The sequence below is a fragment of the Triplophysa rosa genome, linkage group LG25, assembly GCF_024868665.1.
Source record: "Triplophysa rosa linkage group LG25, Trosa_1v2, whole genome shotgun sequence".
Taxonomy (NCBI): domain Eukaryota; kingdom Metazoa; phylum Chordata; class Actinopteri; order Cypriniformes; family Nemacheilidae; genus Triplophysa; species Triplophysa rosa.
Window position 1 is genome coordinate 7008764 of NC_079914.1, and position 22232 is coordinate 7030995.

At 38.9% G+C, this 22232-nt stretch overlaps 1 protein-coding gene across 1 annotated transcript; it reads right to left on the reverse strand.

Moving 5' to 3' along the window:
• Window positions 1–5984: 5984 nt before the first annotated feature.
• vasna (vasorin a) lies at window positions 5985–22232 on the reverse strand. The gene is made up of 2 exons (XM_057326374.1): window positions 22022–22232; window positions 5985–10211 (listed from the first exon to the last, which is right to left on the reverse strand). Exon 2 carries the CDS (start codon window positions 10196–10198, stop codon window positions 8114–8116), a length of 2085 nt encoding a protein of 694 aa, XP_057182357.1. The 5' UTR covers window positions 10199–10211; window positions 22022–22232; the 3' UTR covers window positions 5985–8113.

Here is a 22232-nt window from a genome sequence, read left to right on the forward strand (position 1 = left end):
TGCAAGATCTGGCAACACTCGTTTCCCCCTTAAAACTTCTCAAGCTCCTCTGAGGTCCCTTACCTTACGGGCCAACAGCAGTGTCGCTTTACAGAGATGTCGACCACGTTTTTAAGATGTCTCCTGATGAATTAGTTCTAATAGAATTTCCAGTTCATAGGTAGTTTAAACAAACAATAAACGTCTCCAAGTGCTGATCACCATCACATGGTGGAGCGTGACTTTTTCCATGAGCTACACTCGAAATTCAAAACAGATTGCATTGGTATCATTTCATCAGTAAAAGGCAAGGAAGAGCATTTATTTTTGCTTTTTCCGGTCTCAACGTGCTGGAAGGTGATATCATTGTATATCAGTGTATTAACAAATGCTTCTTTTTGTATTTTTGACAGCTGGTAATTAAGACAAATAGTTTTGTTCTGCACTTTTGTTAACTGACATGTAAGACAAAGCTCTATGCAGTAAGAAGACTGTGTTTGTTTTGGAGTCTTTCTGTTATACTCCATGCCAGAATATTCTCCACTGTAGTCTCCAGTCCCAATAGCCTTTTGGAATTTCATCAGGCTAATTATTCATCATCCGTCACCCTAAAGAGAAGGTAAAATCCCACTTTCAGTCTCTTTGTCTCAGACGTACATGCGTACCCATAGGTGGGCTGCAGGCATCAACGCCTGTGGAAGTCCCTGCAGAGCTATCCCGCACAATGCTTGTTTGGTTTAAGATGAAAGGTTACACAACATATGTACCATGACCTCAGCGAGTGCGTGTCGCTCAGGTGTAATCGATCCTCATTTCACACAGACTGCATTCAAAGAGACGTCTGGAGTTCCTCACTAACAAATTCTGGCACTGCTCGCGACACATATCGCCATCCACCCTCCCTCACTCGTTTAGCGCCCGTCCGTCTGACGGAATACTGCAGTTTGCTATGAAAGACAGATGGGAAGATCCGCAGCCTGTAGAAGTGAGCGTTTCACTTGGAAAACATACGTTTATGTTTGGTTCGTGGGGGAGGATAGGAATGAAAGTGCAGTTTGAGGTCAAAGTCAACTGCGCAAGGTTTGGAGATATACAACCGCAACTCTTGACATTCTAAATGGGTGAATCCCACGAATCCTGTCAAGAACATGTCTTGAGTTGTATATAACAAAAAGGAATTATATTTTGCTTAAAGAAAATGAAGCCTGTTTTGTAAGCATTACAATATTTTGCACGGTGACCAGGGTTGCCAGATCTCCTCAATTATTATCACAGTTTTATGTGTGTTGTCATGCTTTCAGTCTTTCACATTGCTGTTGGATAACTTTGTCACTTCTGAGGTTTGATTTTGTTGAAATTCAACAGACACTGGACTGGAATGGCCACAATACATCTAGAAATACTGTTCAATTCAATTCAATAAAAATGTGGAATAGTCTCTTATTTTTTTCGTGGCTGTATTTGATAATCATTGTTATGCATTACACACAATTTTCTCCTAAAAAAATCACTGTACTGTTCTAACAGTTTAAGTTTCCTAATTCCGCGGAAAAACTGTGGACCTGGCAACCCTGATTATGTATTTTCATTGCATTAAAACACCCCACCACCATATCTAATTTAAATTCTTCTTTACTGAGCTATTTATATGTGATAGTATTTGTTTCAATGCTTTTCATTTACAGTCATTTGAAAAATAATCATGGTTGGTTGGCTTCATTTACGCCATACGAAGAAAGATTATTGTTTAACCGAATGTTGACCCGGGGACATCTTTCACTGCAGAACCATGACTGATTTCAGTACTGGATTCAGTTAGTCTCTAATAAAACACTTCATCTGAAAAGAGATACTGTGACAGGATTTATGGATCACGCAGGAGGAGAGAGAAAGAGGGAGAATCTGAGTCAATCTACATCTTGGCAAACCGCATCTTTACTCACAGCCGCCCACTCTGGAAATACTGTTCCTGCTGTCCACATTCACTTCCTACTTTTCAACATTTCCATCCATTCTTCCCTGTCAAAGTGTCCACACAAACGTCAGCGCACAGTGAGCATCAAGTCATTGGAGATCATTTTGTTCTTGTGCTGTATTTGGTGTGATGCGGTGCTTGGAAACATAATATGTCAAGTTGTTACACCTCAGATAGCCTGGGTTACATTTCTGCAGTTCACAGAGAGACCCAGAAGAATTTGAACTCGATCCTTATTCGATTCTGCAGCACATCTGCATGTCTTCTTCCATGATCATCCGCTTCAACCTCTTTCCCAATCATCACCTGTTTGGCCAAACTACCTCATCAGTCTGAGAGCCCACCAAACATCTGTTTTATAATCTGTGAGTGATTGTAATCTCTCTTCTGGGCGGATGTTGTGACAGAGGGTAAGAGTGGGACGTGTGGAGCTGATTTCATCTGGTTTACGGTGCGGAGACTCTGTGAACCGTGAAAGATTAGCTTTTGTGTAAACCCATTCTGTTCTTGTGTTCTGCGGCGGCTGTGAAAGTCATACGAATGGTTTTCATTACCATCTGTGCAGTGCGAGGCGCTCAGGAAGAGATCGAAGGTTTGGCAGCTTCCTTCTTGTGTACTTGAGAATTTCCCCAGAGAGCGAAAGAAATAAGAAAGGGGTTGGGAACTGATGGATAGGCTAAGTATCTTTCTTTCTCCTTATACCAAAGATCTGCTTCTTTTTGAGAGTTTGTTCGACATGTTCAGCCTATTCCGTCTATCCGGATGGTTTTTTAAACAGACTTCTTTATATTAGAATTTTACAATGTGAGATCTAATTTGGCTGGTGTCAACAGGTGGTTTGTGAAGACATTGCTCATTCGCTGCCATTGACATACAGTTGCCATTGCGGCGTGTTTACAAGATGTTTTGAGAGATTTTGGTACCAGGGAATCCCTGACCATTAATAAAGTCAGGGATACATGTTGAAACGTTTTGGATCTATGAAAAATAAAGGCCAGATGCTTATGAATTAAAACTTCCATTTCAGTTATAAATCAAAAGCACGCATTTACAAGTATCTGCTTTTGATTTAAAGCTGAAATTGAAGCTCTGAGATTTGCAGCTTGAGGTGCAATGCGTTGCATGGTTGTAAGTGTTGGCAAATAGCATGTCATTTGGGCAACATAAAGTGAAAAGTGCTTACTGTATAAAACAGGTTTATGTCTGTGAGAAAAGCTTCTGGAAAAATAGTTTTCTGTAGTTTTGGTTAACTGGCGGACATGCTTTGACATATTGAGCCATGGTGCTCAAGTGGCCGATGCAAGTTTGAATCCAGCTCAACATTTCCCAATTTAACCTTTCTATCATTTCTTGTTTTCTCTACATTGTTGCACTAAATAAAATTGGCAAACGCCAAAATACTTTCATTTGTCTTAAAAAATGGTACCTAGTCTGTTTTGCATTAAGTGGCTGTTTACATCATGTGGCACGCATCTGCTCGTCCCTGAATGTTTGTCATTGACATACCACCGCAGTTACGATGCTCCACGCCCTCCCCTCGCACATGGCCCCTGGCGTGTCTTAACCTGCTCTATATTACCCATGACTAGCATCCATAAAAGGGGTTTATTTTGTGGGTGGCCATTTTGTAACTAAATCGGGCCTCGTATAAAACAGCCCAGGACCATCTGAGGAGCCTTGTGCATTATCTGCAGATGGTACAGTAGGATTTATATTTCTGCACTGGCAGATGCTACAGTAGTGTTATCAGTAACATATTTACAATAAGAAGTTGAAGAACATACATAATTTAATCTTTTAAAGATGTAAAAGACTGAACAGATCTTGGGTCGCAGTTAAAGGACAATGTTATTAACCCACTGTGTGCTAAATAGGTAATGTCTTTAACACTTCGTACTGAACTATTCTTATGAAATAGTACTTTTAGCCTAAATATATATTAACATATTATTAAATTATAAAAAGTAACCTTTTCATCATCTCTTCCTCGTGAGTTTTTTTCTTGTGCAGAACACAAAAGAAAATATTTTGAAGAATGTTGGTAACCAAACTACATGGACTTCCACTGTATGAAAAAAAGATCTTCTTTTGTTTTCCACAGAAGAAAGAGTCATTTACAGGTTTTGAACAACGCGAGATTGAATAAATAATGAAATCCACCTCATTCACACACAAATATTCCTCTACATGTGTGCGCACGTGCACGAGAATGCCTGTGACATGCCTCAGCGGTGCACCTTATTCCAGCAGGTTAAAGGTCAAACATGGGTGGGGGTTTGAGCCCTGAGGCAGCAGTGTGTGTTAGAGAGCCTTTGTCCATCCAGGTCGAGAAGAAATGAGGTAGTGGGAGCTGTTTATTGATCTGGGTCTGATTACTATCAACCAATTAAACCAGGGGTCTCAAAATAGCTGCCCACCTGGTCTGACCAGTTACAACAAATGTTTTTTTGCAACCAAGAATTTTTATAATATATATACTACAACAGTTGTGTAGAGAGAGTTTGTGAGTTTGTGATCTTATGTGGACCAGTACTTTGAAACCACTGATTTTGATTTATACTTCTCTTAAGATCACTGGGATGGAATGTAAATCTAATGCACAGAGGTTGTGATTGTCATTTGTGTCCTGTGTGTGTTTGTATGCTGTACATTTGGTCTGTTTAGAGTTGTCATCTCTTATAAAATACTGCTGGACTAAACTCTCATAGCCTTTTTAATCCATAACTATAACAGCTGCATACAGATCTGCTTGTTAAAACAGTGCTTGTCCAATCGTCTTTTTGAGGTTTAATGCTTTTCTAGATGCAGGAACGTCTGCTTATTTACTGTGACCTCTGGATGGAATTTGCGGAACTCAGATTGATGTAAACAGACGATTATGTTATGTACCAGTTTGTTCTAATCTATGTTTATGGTGCTCATAGCTTTATTATTTAGTGTTTTTCTTTCTTAGTCTTTTCCAATTCAAATTTTGTATTAAGTGAGGAGTTTGCTGATTTGCTACCTTTCGGTGCTATGTAAGCACAGGATGGGGTGCCGCCAAGCGAGGGGCCGTTTGAGCATTTATCAGACCCAACCATCAGTCTCAACTCAAATTACAGCCATCTTTCCATCCCCGGCACCTCCTTCCACCTCTCTCTCTCTCCCTCTTCTCTAGCTTCTTTCACTCTATGACCCTCACCACCTCGACCTTACATTATCAGCACCAGCTTTTTCAAATAAATAAAATTCCTCTTTTTTTGGTTTTCCCCACTGACCACGCCATAATGCGAACCATGTTAGACGTGCTGCTGCACTCAGTGATGCGAGGCTCATTTTGAATTCAGTGATTCAGTTTCACAGTTTTCTGTGCACACAAACACACACATTCGACAAATGAACGGCACGTTCTGACCCAAAATGATTATCTGCATTACATCTCTAGTCTTGTCACTATTGACTTGTATATTGTGGTGAAATAAGAATCAAGTAGGGAAAAAATGATTTTTTTTATTTATTCATCCTCATGTCATTTCAAACCTGTTTGACTTTCTTTCTTCTTCAGAACATAAAACCACATTGACACCTGAGACATTTCTCAAAATATTTTCTTTTGTGTTACACATTAGAAAGAGTCATATACAGGTTTTAAACAACATTTTTTTCTTTTGGTTGAACTATCCTTTCAAGAGCATATTTCACACCTATATACTGTACAACGCCCAATGGATAAAGGGTGTGAAACTAGAATTTAAAGGAACAAAGTCCTAAATGTGAGTCTATAATCATGCATTAAGCTTGGGTTATTAAAGAATAGCATCTGACTAGCCCGTTTTTATTGGAATAAGTGGCCTTATTCCTAAAAATGTCTGACAGTAGTTTTATTTGTAACAATCCGAACTCAAGCAATGGAGTTACCACCAAAGTTATTCCCCTCACACTGTTTGAATCCATTAATATATGAATAGTTTTGTTAAATTACATAAAAGCTTTGAGGTCCTGCTGTTTTAGTCAAGCAAAAGATCTTAGCGGGGAAGAACAGGCATAATACTGAGATTTTTTTCTATTTTATTTTCTCAAAAGACATCACATTTTTCTTGCAAAGGATTCAAATTTTTACAAACGAAAAAAAATCAAAACTTAAAAAAAAAAGACAAAAACAAAAACAACAATCATCCCAAGATAAGCATGGAACTTGAAAAAGGTTTGAAAATATTTCAAATATCTGAAGCCCCTCATGCTGTGTAAAGCTGCACCTCATTCCAGTTCAAATGTTTAGATGTGCTAAGCGCTGGCGTCTTCAGTGCACATACTTCATACTTTCATAAATATGAAAGTTGCATGTCTAAAAAAAGAATTTCGACAATTGACCTTTTCTCACTTTGGATTTGAGTATTGGCTCTGTTCCCCTTTACACAACCACTAGATAATGCACAGAAACATGCAACTCTACTGTACATTTGGTCTGGACATATTTGAGCTTTCACAGAGCACAGAAATCAATCTCTTTTTAGAAAAAAGGCTTACCATGGTTCTTACTTTCAGTATTAAAAGCAAGTTTAAGATTTACGTGAAAGCTGTTCCAAATGAACATTTCAGGAGTACAACAAAACTGCTGTTTTCAGTCTCAAAGATTAAAAAAGTACCATGGTAATAACATATTTTTTAAATAAGTACCCTGTTTGTATGTGAACATCTAAATCATTCAGTTTCATATCAAAGTACAATGCATTACCATCTGATACCATCACTGTACCATGGTGCCGCCACTTTGTGTACGTTTTGGGTCTGGTGATCAGAACCATCTGGCTTTGATTCGCTGTGTGGCATGAACTGGGCTCAGCTTGGCAACGCATACAAAAACAAAACCTGAATCCTTCCTTCTAGTTTCTCTCTTTTAGGTCTCTGTTTGAATTATGGCTACGGGACATTTTTAGAACATTGGCACATCAAAAAACAGCTTTGCTGAAAGCGTTTGTTATCCATCTCCATATATAGGTACCAGTCTGTTTGTCAATGTGTGGAATTTGTTTGAGGTCAAAATGGCTGTGGGTGTTTATAGTCTCGCAAAGTGTTTCTTTGCCAGACGTTCGCCGGACTTAGCACAAGTATAGCGAGTTTGTTTTCATTCTGGAAAAGAAAGGCATTTTAACTTGTTGCGCTCAAGTCAGAAGAGTAAGAACAATATGCTACAGTCTCATGCAGGATCCAAAATTGACTTTGTGCCAATGGTGAGTGAATTGAGAGAATGTACCAACCGGTAATGTTTCTTATTTAATACTTAAATATGCACTTAATGTCTTTCATATTTTTAATTAAAAATATATTTTTGGTCTTATGGGAATGTTATTGTGTTGGTGAACTACACATTTTAAAAAATGTGACACATTGTGAGTTTATCATAATTAAATTTTCGTTGATTAGTATGTGTGTGATGATAATTTAGATAAAACAGTTTGAATGATCTGTCGTTGGACAGATGAACCGATGTCTATTTACTCAAGAAAATGTCAGTTTGTACTCACATTTGGCACTTGGTGAATGTTAATTTTGGACCCTTGTTTCAACAGAAACAAACACATAATTTCATAAATGTCATAAAAATACAAAAAAAGAGAATTTCAAAACATCAGCTTCAACAAAGTGTATAAACTAAACGTAAGAAAACTGTCTCTTCATTACACTTTTTCACAGCAAATAATCTCTTGTGCAGGACGGAGGGGGGGGGAGGGGCTGCTTTGATGTTGAAGCATCTCTTCAGAGGTTCAGCTAATAAGCACCTCTTTGGCACACTGTCCCACAGTGTTTTCGATCAGTGCAATTTTTTCTGGACCAAGAAGTCCAGGCGTCCAGGCAAGAACTTTTGACTCACATCTATCACTTGAAGAGCCAGCTACACACTTTACCTCTAAAGCGACCTGTTTTATATCGTAGGAACACTACTCTCCAGACATTTCTTTCATTTGAGAGAGAAATTCTCATTAAGCTCTAATATTACGGTAATAAAAGGCACCTAGTTTAAATACTGAAAGTCAGTATAAACTTGCATTTGGCCAGGATGCATTAAAATGTTCACCAATCCACCAAAGTCTATCTGGTGTCTGCATCCCACCCGCCTGCAGGAGTCACGGAGCACGTTGCTCCCTGTGGAGTGGAGGTATGAGTAACACATTATGGCTTTTACACATAAGAGGGTTTATTGCGGCCTAAATTGTTGTTGGCTGGACACTGTCCTTGTATTAACAGTGCATCGTATTCTAAGCTGTTGAGAGTTAAAGATGGGCAGGGGGTAATGTCGGGTTGTTTTGGATGCGTCACCCCATTCTCTGGATTGGCTTTGACTCCCTCCAACTCCAGAGGGGAGGTCTCATGTAAACCCATTTCTATTGGAGCCTTGGATCTCTTCCTGCGATGGATGACCACCACAGCGGCTACAATAGCTGCAACCATCACCACCGCAACAGCTACTATGATGGGTATGAGGGAGGATGACGGTTCAGTCTTGTCAACGCTGGGTTCATGGGAGGAGGGTGGGATTCCTGCTGTGCGAACCTCCACGCAGGCATCAATGGAAGAATGGACAGGTTCTCCCAGTGGGCTAGCACATACAGAATAAGTGCTATTGGACTGAAGCCCTCTGAGTGTGTACTCGGGGTAGGATGCAGGCACATTTAGCTGCAGTGGCCTCTGGTCAGGGCCGGACAAGTTCCTATAAGTCAGACGAACACCACGGATGTGTGGCCGTGTCTCGATGTAGCGGTGAAGGTCTAGTGTAATGGAAGTGCTGGTTACATGATGGGAGCTGATTGTTTTGGGCTGGACTGTTGCAATGGTCTCGATGGAAATTCTTGGGGAAGGTGGAGGAGGTCGAGCCTCGTTTTGAACCTCACAGTAGTGTCCTAATGTGTGAGGTGGACACATGCAAATAAATTGCCCATATGAGTCAAACTTGCATGTTCCACCATTTAGACAAATACTGGAAGGGCACATAACCTCTTCTTGTTCTTCTTCCTCAGGCTCCTCTATGATCCTGCTAGGGGAGGCAGTGGTATGAGAGGGACGGAGGCTGTCGCTGTCTATAAAAGGCATCTTACTTGGTGGTGGAGGGGGAATGGCATGCGTTGTACCTGATGGTGTAGTAGGGTCTGTTGGCTTGTTTGTGGTACTGCTTGTCCCTGCTCTTGTTAATTCAATGGTCGTTGTGGGACAGCCAAAATCTTTATGCTCCAGCTTTGCCAAAACCTTGCCTGAATTTATTGGAGGAAAGTGGCAACGAGTCTCCTCAGTCCTCAACAACTGAACTTTTGCATCCTTCAGCCATGTTGGGAACCAAGCCAGAGGACAGAGGCAGTTAAAGGGGTTTTCAGCTACGGTTAGTTGCTCAAGTTTGGGGAAAAGGTTGAAGAAGCCGTCGGGGAAACCCTGCAAGTTAAGACTGCTCAAGTCGAGTTCTGACAGATAAGCTAGATTTTCAAAGTCCTCTTGTTTAAGGGAACCCAAAGGGTTACCGGATAAATTGAGGTTTCGTAAGCCTGCCATTGCCTTCAGTGTAGGTTGTATCTCCTGAAGCTGGTTCTGAGAGACATCCAGAACATGTAGGTTCACCAGACTTTTAAGCAGTCCCTCATCCAGACTGCCCAGACCCAATCCAGCTATTTTAAGTGACTCAAGGTGTGGGGTCTGTAGATCATCAGGTCGTGGCGGTGGGATACTTTTATAACTAAGGTCCAGGTGGAGCAGTCTAGGCAGTCGAAGAGCTGGCAACACACTAATTTGATTGCCCTGAAGCTTCAGCTCCAGTAGCTTCTCCAGTCCCTCAAAAGCAGCTGGGTGAATACTCCGAATTTGGTTGTTGTAGAGATACAGCCTTTCCAAGTTAACCAGCCCCTTAAAACTGTCTTTGTAAATATGGGTGATGCGGTTTGAGGAGAGTTCCAGGTTGTGTAAGGAAGACAGTGAACTGAAAACCCCATCAGGGATTTCACTGAGGATATTCTGACTCAGGTCCAGCATTACTAGCTGCTCAAGCTCTACGAAATCCTGCTGTTGCAAGGTGTTGATGTTGTTCTGAAACAAATAGAGGGTCTTCGTGGAGGAGGGGAGACCACGAGGCATGTAGACCAAGTTCCGTTGGACGCATAAGATGTAGTCATTGGGGTTGCACGTGCATTTCTGAGGACATCCGCTGCTCAGAGACCCACACAGTAACTGAAACAAAATGAGATGAGACAGGAAACACAGGAGCCGCATCGTTGTGTCTGGCATTTGAGGATGTAACCTATGATGCAAAAACAGAAACTTGATATTAAAATTACATAAATTGTACACTTCACTATATCTTTAATCTTTGAATACATTCAATTTTTATGGCAACAGATACAGTCAATTTTTGATTTTGCTAGTTTGGTGTTGATGAATGGGTGTTTGAGGCATAAAATTATAGCAAAAACTGTTGTGGACCACTGTTGATTCTTCTTTAACACAGCTTAGCTTTTCTAAAGCAGTTATTTAAAACAGAAACAGATCAGGTTGAGGTGGCTAAAGGTCTTTTTGCAAACATTTTAAGCCTCTTGATTTTCAAGTCTGGAGACTGTGTAGTTCGAGTGTGTCACTGTTAGCTAATTGTTAGACAATTTCTCAGATGCCTTTGATTTTCCTGTGAACAAAGAGCCGGGCCAAGCCTCTGCCATCTTGTTCACCTCTGAGGTAACAATGTGTGCGTCTGTGGGTACAAAAGAACAGTTTACTGTTCTACAAGAGATCTGGCTGCTCAAGGCACAGTCTTTTGAAGCAAATGAACAGCCATTGGTTTGGCAGCTCTACACAGACTATTCATCTATTTGTCTGTCTGAGGTTTCAATTGTGAGCTTTTTTCTCCCACATTAGCCCTTTCTTTCCATCTTGAAGGTGACGGGCAATGGCTGGCTGCTGGGAAAGCTGCTAATAGTCGTGTTATTATATGTTATTATTTAGTTTTAATTATCTGATAATATTTCTGTAGAAGTGACCTTGGATTGTGTAGTAGTCGTTTGTGTTCTTAATTTATTTAATAGAAATATCAGACATTGGGAGGGAAAAGAGTGTGTACGTGTAAGTGCTTCATTTTGTGTTTAGCTAATGTGAGGTTCAATTTGGCTCTATTAGTTAAGTTATAATTACTTGACTGTTTCATCATCAAAATGATCAATTATCCTTTCATTACACTCAGTTACTGAGTATTTCTTAGTTTCAGCTGTGTAGTTTTGTTCAACAACACAGTACTTCTGTTTCATGTTGTGAAAATAATGATGAATACTGTTTTTAATCCTACCCATTTATGATGATAGGTACACAAATAAGGTTCCACAAATGTTATATTGTGGTTTGGTGTTTTATTACTGTTACTATGTTTTTGAAACGTGAATGAAACATCTAACAAATGTTGCAGTTTGGTTTTCTTTTCATAGTAAAAATACAAAAGATAATACAAAATAAAATATTTTTGTAAAACTTTTTTTGGTTACATAAATTTTTCCTTGTATATTTTTTAAAACGTCGTAATGCGGCCTCACTGCCACCGTTGGAATGTAATAAAAATGCTTCCTGGGATATTCTTTATAAGGCACTCCACAGGTCGCTTGACTTTTAAACTGAAAATATCTTTTTCATTAATGCAGGGATGATACCCTCACTTTTTCTCTTCTGTCCTGTTTTCTCCTGCCCTTTATTTTTTCTCCTGTACATTCCCAATCCCACCGGCACGGCAGGAATTTTGCAATAACCCCAAAAATCCATCTTCATTGAAGGGATGGGGCCTCCTAAAGGGTTTCAGGAAGAAAATGTGATCTCAGACATTTCTCTTTTGAACACTTTCTGTCTCTTTTATTTCTGTCTCTGTTCTATTCAGACTCAGACAAGTTGTACTTGTTTGCTCTCTCAAAAATGATAGTATGAAAACAGTGGCAGAAGATGGCCACAGGTAAAGCAGAACACAAAACACAGTTTCTTTCTTTGACATATCAAACATGAAGCTGATATTTCTACAGTACAGTCTGATCTGCATTACTTTAATCTAACCACAAATGTGATAGTTTTGCGAGTGTTTTTATCAGTTATTTTAGTGAAGTATCTGTATTTACTAAACTTTACATCAGCTTCAAATGACCGGTTTCACTTCACGTTGATATCAGAAATGCACATTTTTATTTAAAGCCGCTTAAGTATAAAAGTCTTGTTTTAGCTCTGTGATTTATTGATACGCGAGATCTCAAAAACTGAGAGAATATTCCTCACCTTCACATTCATTTTTTAGCTCTGTACTCATACAGTACAGTGTCCGCAATTCTTTCTTTTGTTCTCTTTTGTTTATCCTAAAGAATTTTAGGCAAAAGAAACTTTAACAACTGTGGACAGCGTCTCCTGATAAGCAATAAACGTTTGAGAGCCCTTACATAACCTGAAGATATTGGCCAGGTTTCATGCATTCCAGGTTGTATCACGCTGAAACAATGGTACACGACTTTAGGTGCCACCTGCTTCTCGGCAGGTACATCAGCCCAACCGGTTTACACCGCGGTAAACATATATTTACTGAAAGACATTTATAAGGGGAGCATTCAGAGATACACTTTTTAAAAAGTTTTATCTGACATGCTGTTTGGCCTTGTCTGTCCCACAAACTCACAAAAGAGTACTGACATGCTTACACACACACCCAACAATCACTAGACACCCTCAAGGCTTGGCTCAGCTTCTCTTTATTTATGATGAATCAATGCCCGGTCGAATGAGAAACACACATAACATCCGTTTGCATTCCTTTAAGACTTCTCATTACTTCTGACGGTGTGTTTTTGAGTATTCCTTGGTGATGAGAGAGATGAATTGGAGAGGGAGATGAAACAAAAGCAAAAGAATGGGAGAGAAACAATACTAGAGACCTCGAACGACCGTGGTTGAATACTATTTCATGTTAGTTTAGCTTTTGTTTATTAGCCCTATGAGCCCTCTAATGCTTTCTTTAAGTAACTCCTTTTGAATAGCAAAATTCTAAATAAATACAGCCGAAACCGAAAGCTTAGATGCCAAAGAGGCTCTCAACAGCATTTTGGTGCGTGCGTGTTGTAGAGTAACTAGAGCAGTGACGCTACTAACTGAACTGTACTGGTTTTATCAGAATGATAGTAGCTCAGTTTTTAAAACACTATCAGGTTAGAAACCAAGAATAATCTTCTAACCTGTTCTCTCTCTCTTATGTATATGTAGAGCTTTAGTAAATCAATAATTTTATTGAATAAACTGGCTTAAAAACACTATGGTTGAGCTTTTCCTGTTATTCCCCAAATTATGAAACTCCCTCCTAGGTGACATTAGGGAACCAAAATCTGAAAGTTTTTTTTAAACAACTCGCACCTTAAAACTTATTTTATATTTTATAATATATTTTAGGATAGCTTTTTTGATTCTTATACTTTTATGTGTGTTTTATTGATGTTGTTTCTGTAAATATAGTCTATGTATATAAAATCGAAAAGCACTGTACTTTTAAAGGCACTATATAAAAATAACAATCATTATTATTATTTATAATTATTCATGTAATCAAAATCTCTGCATCTTTTTACATAACTTTTTATTTTAATATCAAATTACATTAAATATATATTTTTTAATATTTAAAGCCGCAATTTGTAATGTTGCCTCTCTATCGCCATCTCTGTTTAAAATATGAAATTACAGGGTACTGTAGTCAAATAACATTAAATTGACATTTCCTGTGAAATCGTACGCCGACGCTCATAAAAAAATCTTTATTATAAGCATTGCGTTGTGAATCGGGATAGGAAACTTATATGTACCTGCTCAAAAACGGACTTTTCTTTACCTTTAAAAGTTACCGATAGCGGCTTTAAATCAACACTAATGTTTATTAAGATGTGTTTGAGTTATTTAAATCAGGGTGTTGCTAGTGTTATCAACACTTCTAATAATGAACTTAATTGCCATCATTTTGCTGCCACTGTTCTTAGAATAGACACATGCACATATTCAAAGTTTCTTCAGCAGCTCTCGAGCACAGCTGGATTGTGTTACCCAGAATGCATTTGGGCAGTCTCTCTGGGTGACAGACCGCTCCCATAAAGTAACTGTTTCACGATTAGGGTAGGGGGAGGATTTAAAGGAGAAACAGACATGTGCACTATTTAATTGTGTATTTTGTTTGAGTGGGTGCATGCCCGTAAGCCTGTTTGTTTATGCATGTTTGAATCAAGCTCATGTGCATGTGGGTGATTTAAAATATGAAACAGATTCAACGGGGACAACTGCAATTTCCTCATGCTTCACTTAAACCACAACAGAAGCTGCTAATGCGGAGCCGGAGCCAATGCAAACCCCTTTGTTGTCATCCAACAAGGATTGTTGATTTTAGTGAAACTAAAGTGCATGCATGGCACACTCGTAAAGATAAAGTTTCCAATTTGAACCATAAAGAATTTTATAGCCTGATGCCACAGGAGAACGTTATTACGTTCTTCAAACAACCTTTTATTCTCTAGTTATTGGAAAACCTTTTTAAACGTTAGGTTCTGAGAAAAGACAGGATTTATTTTTGCTAAATTCTCTAAAACAATGTCGACATAGCTTATCCAATAGTCTGCTCAACCTAGATGGTGTCATACAAGCATGAAAGGCGTTTCGAATGCAAAGTATACATTTAGCTTTTTTCTTTTGCTAATCAAATTACAATGTAACATAACATCAAGACCTTATTTATTCGCCGAAGAATTTCCAGATAATGAAAAAAAATATTCTCATTAAGAGAGTTCTTTGCTAAACCTTCTTTTCTTTAAAGAACTATCAAGACAAAAGTTAGAAACTTTCTAAACTCAACTCCATGTAATTCAATTACTGCTACAATGACAAGATCTCAACTTTTAGGTTTAAGTTTCATTGGATATCGCTATTAGAACCCTATATTGGCCTCTTAACAAGTAGTTTCAGTCATTGCAGTAATGCAAACACACGCACTTTGTGCCCTCCAGACAAACACACACTCAAACGCACACAAAAAGACATTGAAAAGGTGAGAGGAGATAGGCTTAGCCCAGGCTGGGTGCAATAAAAGTATAAGATCCTCCTCCAGCTTTTCCCAGGGGCACCGTGCAGTTCAGGTTACGCGCTTATGTGTGCGTGTTTGTGTGCCTGCGTGTGCACACCTGGATCGGGTTCCCTCCACTCCATCAGCCATGCAACATGGTAGACGTCGCATTTTTGTGTGAAATGTGAGAAACCTAACAAGACAGAAGACCAAAGTAGACCAACTTAAACATGCCACAGACACACGCCAGGCCGTCATATACGGTTACAAAGATGATCTTGAGCTGAAATCAGGGTCTCTCACAATGCCTCTGTAGTTGTCACGACCTACGATCTACCTACCTACCTACCTACCTCTCTCTCTCTCTCTCTCTCTCTCTCTCTCTCTCTCTCTCTCTCTATAGCTATCTATCGTAGATTACAGCACATGTCAGGAATGAAAAGTATTTTAAGGTGTGTGCGTGTGTTTGAGGTGAACGCTTCTTGCCGTCTTTTTGTTTTGTACCTTTCTTTCCGAAGGGCTCCATATAAAGAATAAACAGCGTTAGAGTGGAATGTCCATAATGGCAAACGTGCTGCGCTATGACTGGCATGCTGTCAGGTGGCATAACCTACAGCCATGGCATTGTGTGCTTCACCGCTTTGATTCATTCCACCAGTTACAGATGCCACACTTCACCTGAGCAAAGTTGAGGATCTATTTAAAGAACAGATCTTTTATTCTGGACTTTGTTCTCTATTTTATTTTAATTTTTAAAAAAAATGTTTAAAACATGAAACTCTCTTATTATTTAATGCATAAATCAAAATTTAATAATAATAATATTGTATATGCATTGTTTTCATCATCATCATCATCATCATCATCATAATCATTAGTAATAATAATAATAATAATAATACAGTTAAAAATAACACATTATTATTATTATACAAATATTATTAATAATAATAATCATAATAATAATGTGATTATTATCATTATAGGACCTGTGGGTACCAAATAAACTCTGTATTCTCTGTAACCATATCTTGATAAATTTATTTGACAGGCAAAATACTTAAAATGTTTTGTTTTAATTGTGTATTATACTGGGAAACAAATTATCTTTGGTTGTGTGTATGTCAGTAACATGATTCATGTAACTGTTAAGAGAAAAAAATATTGTTGTGCCATTAAAACCTACAATCAATCATTCATCGATTCACAGACGGTAAAACTTTCCTCATTTTGTGACAAATGAGGTGAAGAGAGAACGGTTTGTTCTTGTCTATACTTGTCTCTCTCCATTTCTCTCTTTTTGCATGTATGGTAAGTTCCAGACAGGTTGCTATTATTTTGTTAAGCTCTACCTGTTTTTCAGGCTTATCCTCACACCAAATCAGTGTTTAATGGGGTGAAACATGGTAGCTTTCACCTTGACATCTTAAAAAAAAGATAAACACGTACGTTCCATACAAACAGATTCATCTACCCCAGGTGCACACTCATACACCTGTTAACCACAGTCAAGCAGCACCTGAGCTGTTACAACCCACACACAACAGTGTGAAGAAAAGAGAAAAAGTTTCTTGGCCTCATGCCACAGATCTAAACAACATTACTCATAAGCCAGCAATGATTTCAGGTGCTAGTGTCTTTCACCAGTCAAAAAGTTGAGCGTTGAATGATGTGTAAAAATGGTTTGCAGTGAAAAGGTTTCAGCAGATCTCACACTGATACGCGGATATTGTTAAAGGGATAGTTCACCCAAAAGTGAACATTATTTAGTCATTTATTCCCTCATGTCCTTTCAAATCTGCTTAACTTTCTTTCTTCTGCACAAAAGAAGACATTTTAAGAACATTGGTAACCAAACAACACTGACCTCCATTGACTTCCATTGTGTGGCCACAAAACCTGACCTGAAAGTTTGATGCAAACCTGACCTGAAAGTGAACCTGAATGTGAACTGAAATAAAATCAATCACACTGAATTCAATTGAACAGAAAAAGTGAGAGAACTTTTCTGTTTGTGACTAGGACATGCTGGAACAAATTGCCCCACCGTCCCCCTCTTGCCCCTAAGGGGGTCCTGTCCTCAGACCAGCTGTGTCAGCTTCAATGTTTTCTGTGTCAGGGGCTCTGAAGTTTTCAATGTGTGAGCAGCGCAAACACACATTTTACTGATTCACTTTCCTAGAGCCTCTGATTCATGTCAGTACATAAGTCATGACTATTACAAAAACACTAACTAAAGGAGTAACATGATATCACCATATTTTTAGGTCATGGTGCAACTGTCGTTTTTTTTCGAGTATAAATACAGAAAATAACTAACGTTATTCATATGGGGATCTTTCTGTATCATTGTACAGTAGCGTTCAAAAGTGAGGCCCATTTGACATCTTCGCTCTTTATTCAAATATTTTCCAAAAGATAAACTAAATACTTTATTTTAAGGAAAGTAAAAACAAATGCTACAAAACGTGTGAATGTGTGTTTGATCACTCAGCAAAGCCCAGCGTTCAGAGCTCAACACCTCAGTCCCAACATCCCAGAGTTTGTTTTGTAACAGATCTGTTTACACCTGTTGACAGCCCAATACAACAAATAAACGGATGTGACACCAGAATCTGTTCGCCTCCAGTAATGCCGTGGAATGCTGGAACAAGAACAAATCGGTTTCTCTGGCTACTTGTCCCGACCTGTTTGTTTAACGGGTACCACAGTGACCTCGGGGCTCTCTAGGGGGGAACGTTTACCTCCTACGAATGATGTGCTCGCAAGCGTAAATACGCCGCCCAGACAGATTATGTTGTGCGTGTGTATGACAAATGTGACAAATGAAGCAGAATGACCTGTTGGCGGAATTGTGCGCATGCGCTGGCACAACATTGTGTTTTGTTACACAATGTCTACATTTCAAAAGAAATGACACTTGAGCAAAGGTGCATACACACTGACATGTACAGAGACGAAGCGGCTAAAGAAATGTAGTTTGAGTCGGCAATTTGCAACAACTGATAATGCAACAATTTTAAGCCGAGATTCTGAATAGAAATTACAAGTAGACTTACAAATATACAGAAGTGTACAACATGGCCCTGTCTTGACATATAAATTCTGGGATAACACGGCGCCATCCACCATTGCCAAGACATGCATGCAGTCATAAAACGCATAGCTTCAACACAATGAAAGATGCTTTTGGGTATCTACCAAATGCATAAGTTACCAGGAATGCACCTGGCCATAATTCTTAACATATTTCTCACCGATGAGCAACTTGCGTACAGGTTTCGTACCAGAGCGTTAGCCTTAGTAAACTCAGTATGTATCAGCCAAAGTAACCCAAAAAGCGTAGATCAAACAGCACACTTCTGGACTAGTGTGTTTGAAGGACTGCAGACGGATGTTTGCTGTTCTTGACTTGTGAAAACCTGAACCACCACCCAGCACACTCCACAAACACCATAACTCACTCGCTCTCTCTCCGTCGCATTCTCTTTTGAAAAGGGACTTACATGATGGTCACTTTCAGAGAGTTGCAAGTGTTTGGAGCACCTGCAACTTTTCTATGTATGCGTAATATTACATCTAGTCTTATTCATGCTTACATTTTTTCTGCTACCTCTTAGCTTTTATTTCGCTTTGTGCGAGTGTTTATACTATCTTGTTTATCTTGGCAGTGGTCCTTGCCTTTCGGTTATGTTCATACACATGGATGGGGTACGACTTAAACTGTTATTACAACTGGACACCACTACAAAATATAGCTACACATTAAATAGGCCAAGTCAGGGCAGCCACAACATAAGAAATTACAGGACCTACAGTTTTTTCTTATCTTCCTTATCGCTTTTTAGTTTTTGTTTATCTGTAATATCCGTCTGTGTTTGTGTGGATTTGTACACAAAAGGTATAAGAAGACTATATCCTTGTTGATAGCTAATACATAATCAAAGATGTAAAGACACAATCTTTTCCTTCTGGTTAAAAATAAACAAAAAATAGTTATTGAGCAGGTACATAAAAAATCTGATTCTTGAAACCTTAACAGTGGTAACCATATAATAATGATTTATACACTATACAAAAATAACACTGTAATATTCCGGCAGCTGAAAAATACATTAAAATAACAGTCTTTGTAAAGTAAAATTGCATGTTTGCACTATATTTCTGTAATTTGTATTTAAACAATTCATGAAAATTACGTAAAATTAAAGTTTTTTTACCATGTAAGTTGAGCTGTTGGGTATGATTTTATGGGAAATGTTAATTTAATGTTATCTGACAGCGAGCGTAAAGTGCATAAAGTTACCCGCAATTTTATGTTTCAAACAGAGATGGTGATATGGGGGCAAAAGTTAGATATTGCAGCTTTAAAAGAGATATGCAGGGCAGGCAGGGAATAGATAGACAGGTGCTAAAATTCTGCATTCTGATTTAGTGCAGCCGAAGGTTCAATGCTTTTTCATAGTTTCATGCTTAATGCTCCTCTATTTCAACTCTTTGCTTATATAACACCTTAAAGGTGCTGTGTGTATGTAATATTTAGGAGAGTATCTATTGACAGAAATGCAATATAATATACATAACTATGTCTTCAGACATGTATAAAGACCTTACATAGTGAAGCGTTACGTTTTATTATCTTAGAATGAGCTATTTCTATCTACATACACCGCGGGTCTGCTTACATGGATTTCGCCATGTTGTTTCTACGGTAGCCCTAAACGGACAAACTGCTCTAAAGAGTGCGTTTCATAAATAAGTTATCTACTTCAGGAAAGACGCGAAAACCTGACATCTTGCTGTGTCAGCTGCTGTAGTGCTTCAAAGGGGAGGGGTGGAGTGAGCTGTTGGTTGCAATTCACAACCTCACCGCTAGATGCCACTAAAATCTCCATATTGCTCCTTTGAGGAAGAAAGCAATGCAAAATTAAATTCCGCCTTATGAGGTGGGGCCATTCTTTGGCAACCACACCGCTGAGGCAGATTTCAGGATTTTGAGTGATTGGTATAATCCAAACAACAAGTGAAGTGTTTTTCAGAGTTTCAGAGTCCGTTGAACGGCCATGACCTTTAATGAGAGCCAGAGCTCCACTCAAGACACAAAAGCATCAAACTTTACAATCAAAGGGTTTCTATCTAAACATTCTTCACGTTGGACACTTGACTCTTTACCGTGGACTAATTAAAGTCATTCTTCCCCCAACATCTGCACACACTTACTCCTCTTAAAGTCCATCATGCAGTTATTAACTCCATGGTAGGGAAGCTCCCGAGATACTCCCCTATTTAGTTGTCATGGTGGCATGACCCAGGCACTTATTAGCTGACCCTTGGGATTAGTACAAGCCTGGCTAGGGGGTTTAAGCCTTCACCTCCGAGTGCCCACTCCAACATCCCACAAGCCCCTTAATTAAATTGCCGAGACACCGTGTCAGGAATGTTTGCTTCTTTGCTTGGTCTCCTTCTGTATATCTCTCTATCTTTGCTTTTCTCAAACTCTCATCCCTTCTTCAGAGCCTGATCCCCTCCCCCTCCCCCCGCAAAGCAATGACTGGCAGCTTGCCAGTTGATTTCTATCTCTGAACGAAAACAAGACAAAGTGTTAACATGCATAGTGGTTATTACCACAAATTACGAAAGAATGCAGTTGAACTTAGAGCAAATTGCTAATGACGGGTCAAATTTTACTCGCAGCTTGGCCCTTGGTCTGGTCTTGACATCATACGTAAACAAAAACTCAGAAAATAAATAAATAACTTGGGTTTTTGCATTCAGGGACTAGTTGAGTGTTGTAATGTTGTGGTATGCAATAACCTTATTACTGCAGAGCCTTAAGCGGTACAGTTGTGCAAAACACTTTTTGGGTTATTATGAGTGTATTTTTAAGTGTAAGCTAAAAAACATAATCGATCACTACATATGTGCAACACCTTATATTTTGTTCATAAGTTTTTACCACCCACTATATAACATTTCAACATCTAAAGCAAATGTGTAGAGATTTCCAGAACTATTCATATCCACTAAAATAAATATCACAGCATGTCATTCAGCACATTCTCCAAAGCAGAAAAACCTTCTACTGATGGGTTTAAAACCCGAATAACAGAACGTAATCTCCTTTACGCACCGTGTAACTAAACAGATTTACGCATTACGCGTGCAAGATATCGCTCATCCGTTTCAGTGCCCTAACGGCGGCAGACATTGAGAAGATGGAGGTTTAATGAGAGCAAGGATGATTTTAACAAACAAAAAATCTCTAGTTACGTTATTTTGGATCGTCTGATTTGCGCTGACTTCACTTTGATATTTGTTTTATTCGAAGATACCTTTTACGCCTCGCGCCATTCACGCGAGGATTAAAGTAAACACAGGCGGTCACCATCAGGCGACAATAACAATTAGAAATGCAATGCAGATGTTAAATAAAATAAATTTTGTTATTTGCCCTCTTCTTCGTATAATGATAATCAGAGGAATGTGTCAACTTAAGTTCACAGGAAGTTCACAACGTCATGAAGATATAATTTACCGGCTTCGGTTACCTGGTACGAAGCGCATATGTTTAAACTGGACGTGCTTTGGTGAAGGCTTGACAGCGCGAGCCCGGGCAGATTGACGATCAGAAGTGTCATACACGCTCAAAATTAACAGCACGTGTGTGTCCACAATAAAAACAAACAGCTGTTTAATTCATACATATTAAAATGTAAACTATGCATTTATGCCATTATGATCTTATACAGTTCTGGTTACGTGGATTTTATGACGCTCAAAATCAGCATTTACTTTCTAATCAAATGTTTAAGAAGCCTAATTATATAAACAACCTTTACATTACTTTTGAAGACGTGGAAAACGCCATTTTAAAATTCTCTGATATTTCCCAGTTTTCCATGACCGTATTAATCTTGTTCAACTTTTTTGCAGGTCTATTAAAGATCTTCACCCTAAAAAGGAAATGTACGCAATATTTTAGCGAGTGTGTAATTCACTGAGCTGCTTACCTGTAGAAATACAAGACGAATCGCGAAGTGCGGTGTTTTATCCACAAGAGACGACAGAGTGAACAAATGACGCTTAAAGCTCTTGTAGACTGACTAGACTCTTTACACAGACCATAATAATTTCTCCTGAAAGCAGTCTTTGACACATATTACTACGCGGCGTATGAAGTTCAGACGATCCGCACAGGTTGCGTCCAGCCAGACAGCTGCG

Bases quoted from the DNA above. Each gene is read 5' to 3' on its own strand.
- vasna (XM_057326374.1), bottom strand. From the start codon at position 10,198: ATGCCAGACACAACGATGCGGCTCCTGTGTTTCCTGTCTCATCTCATT.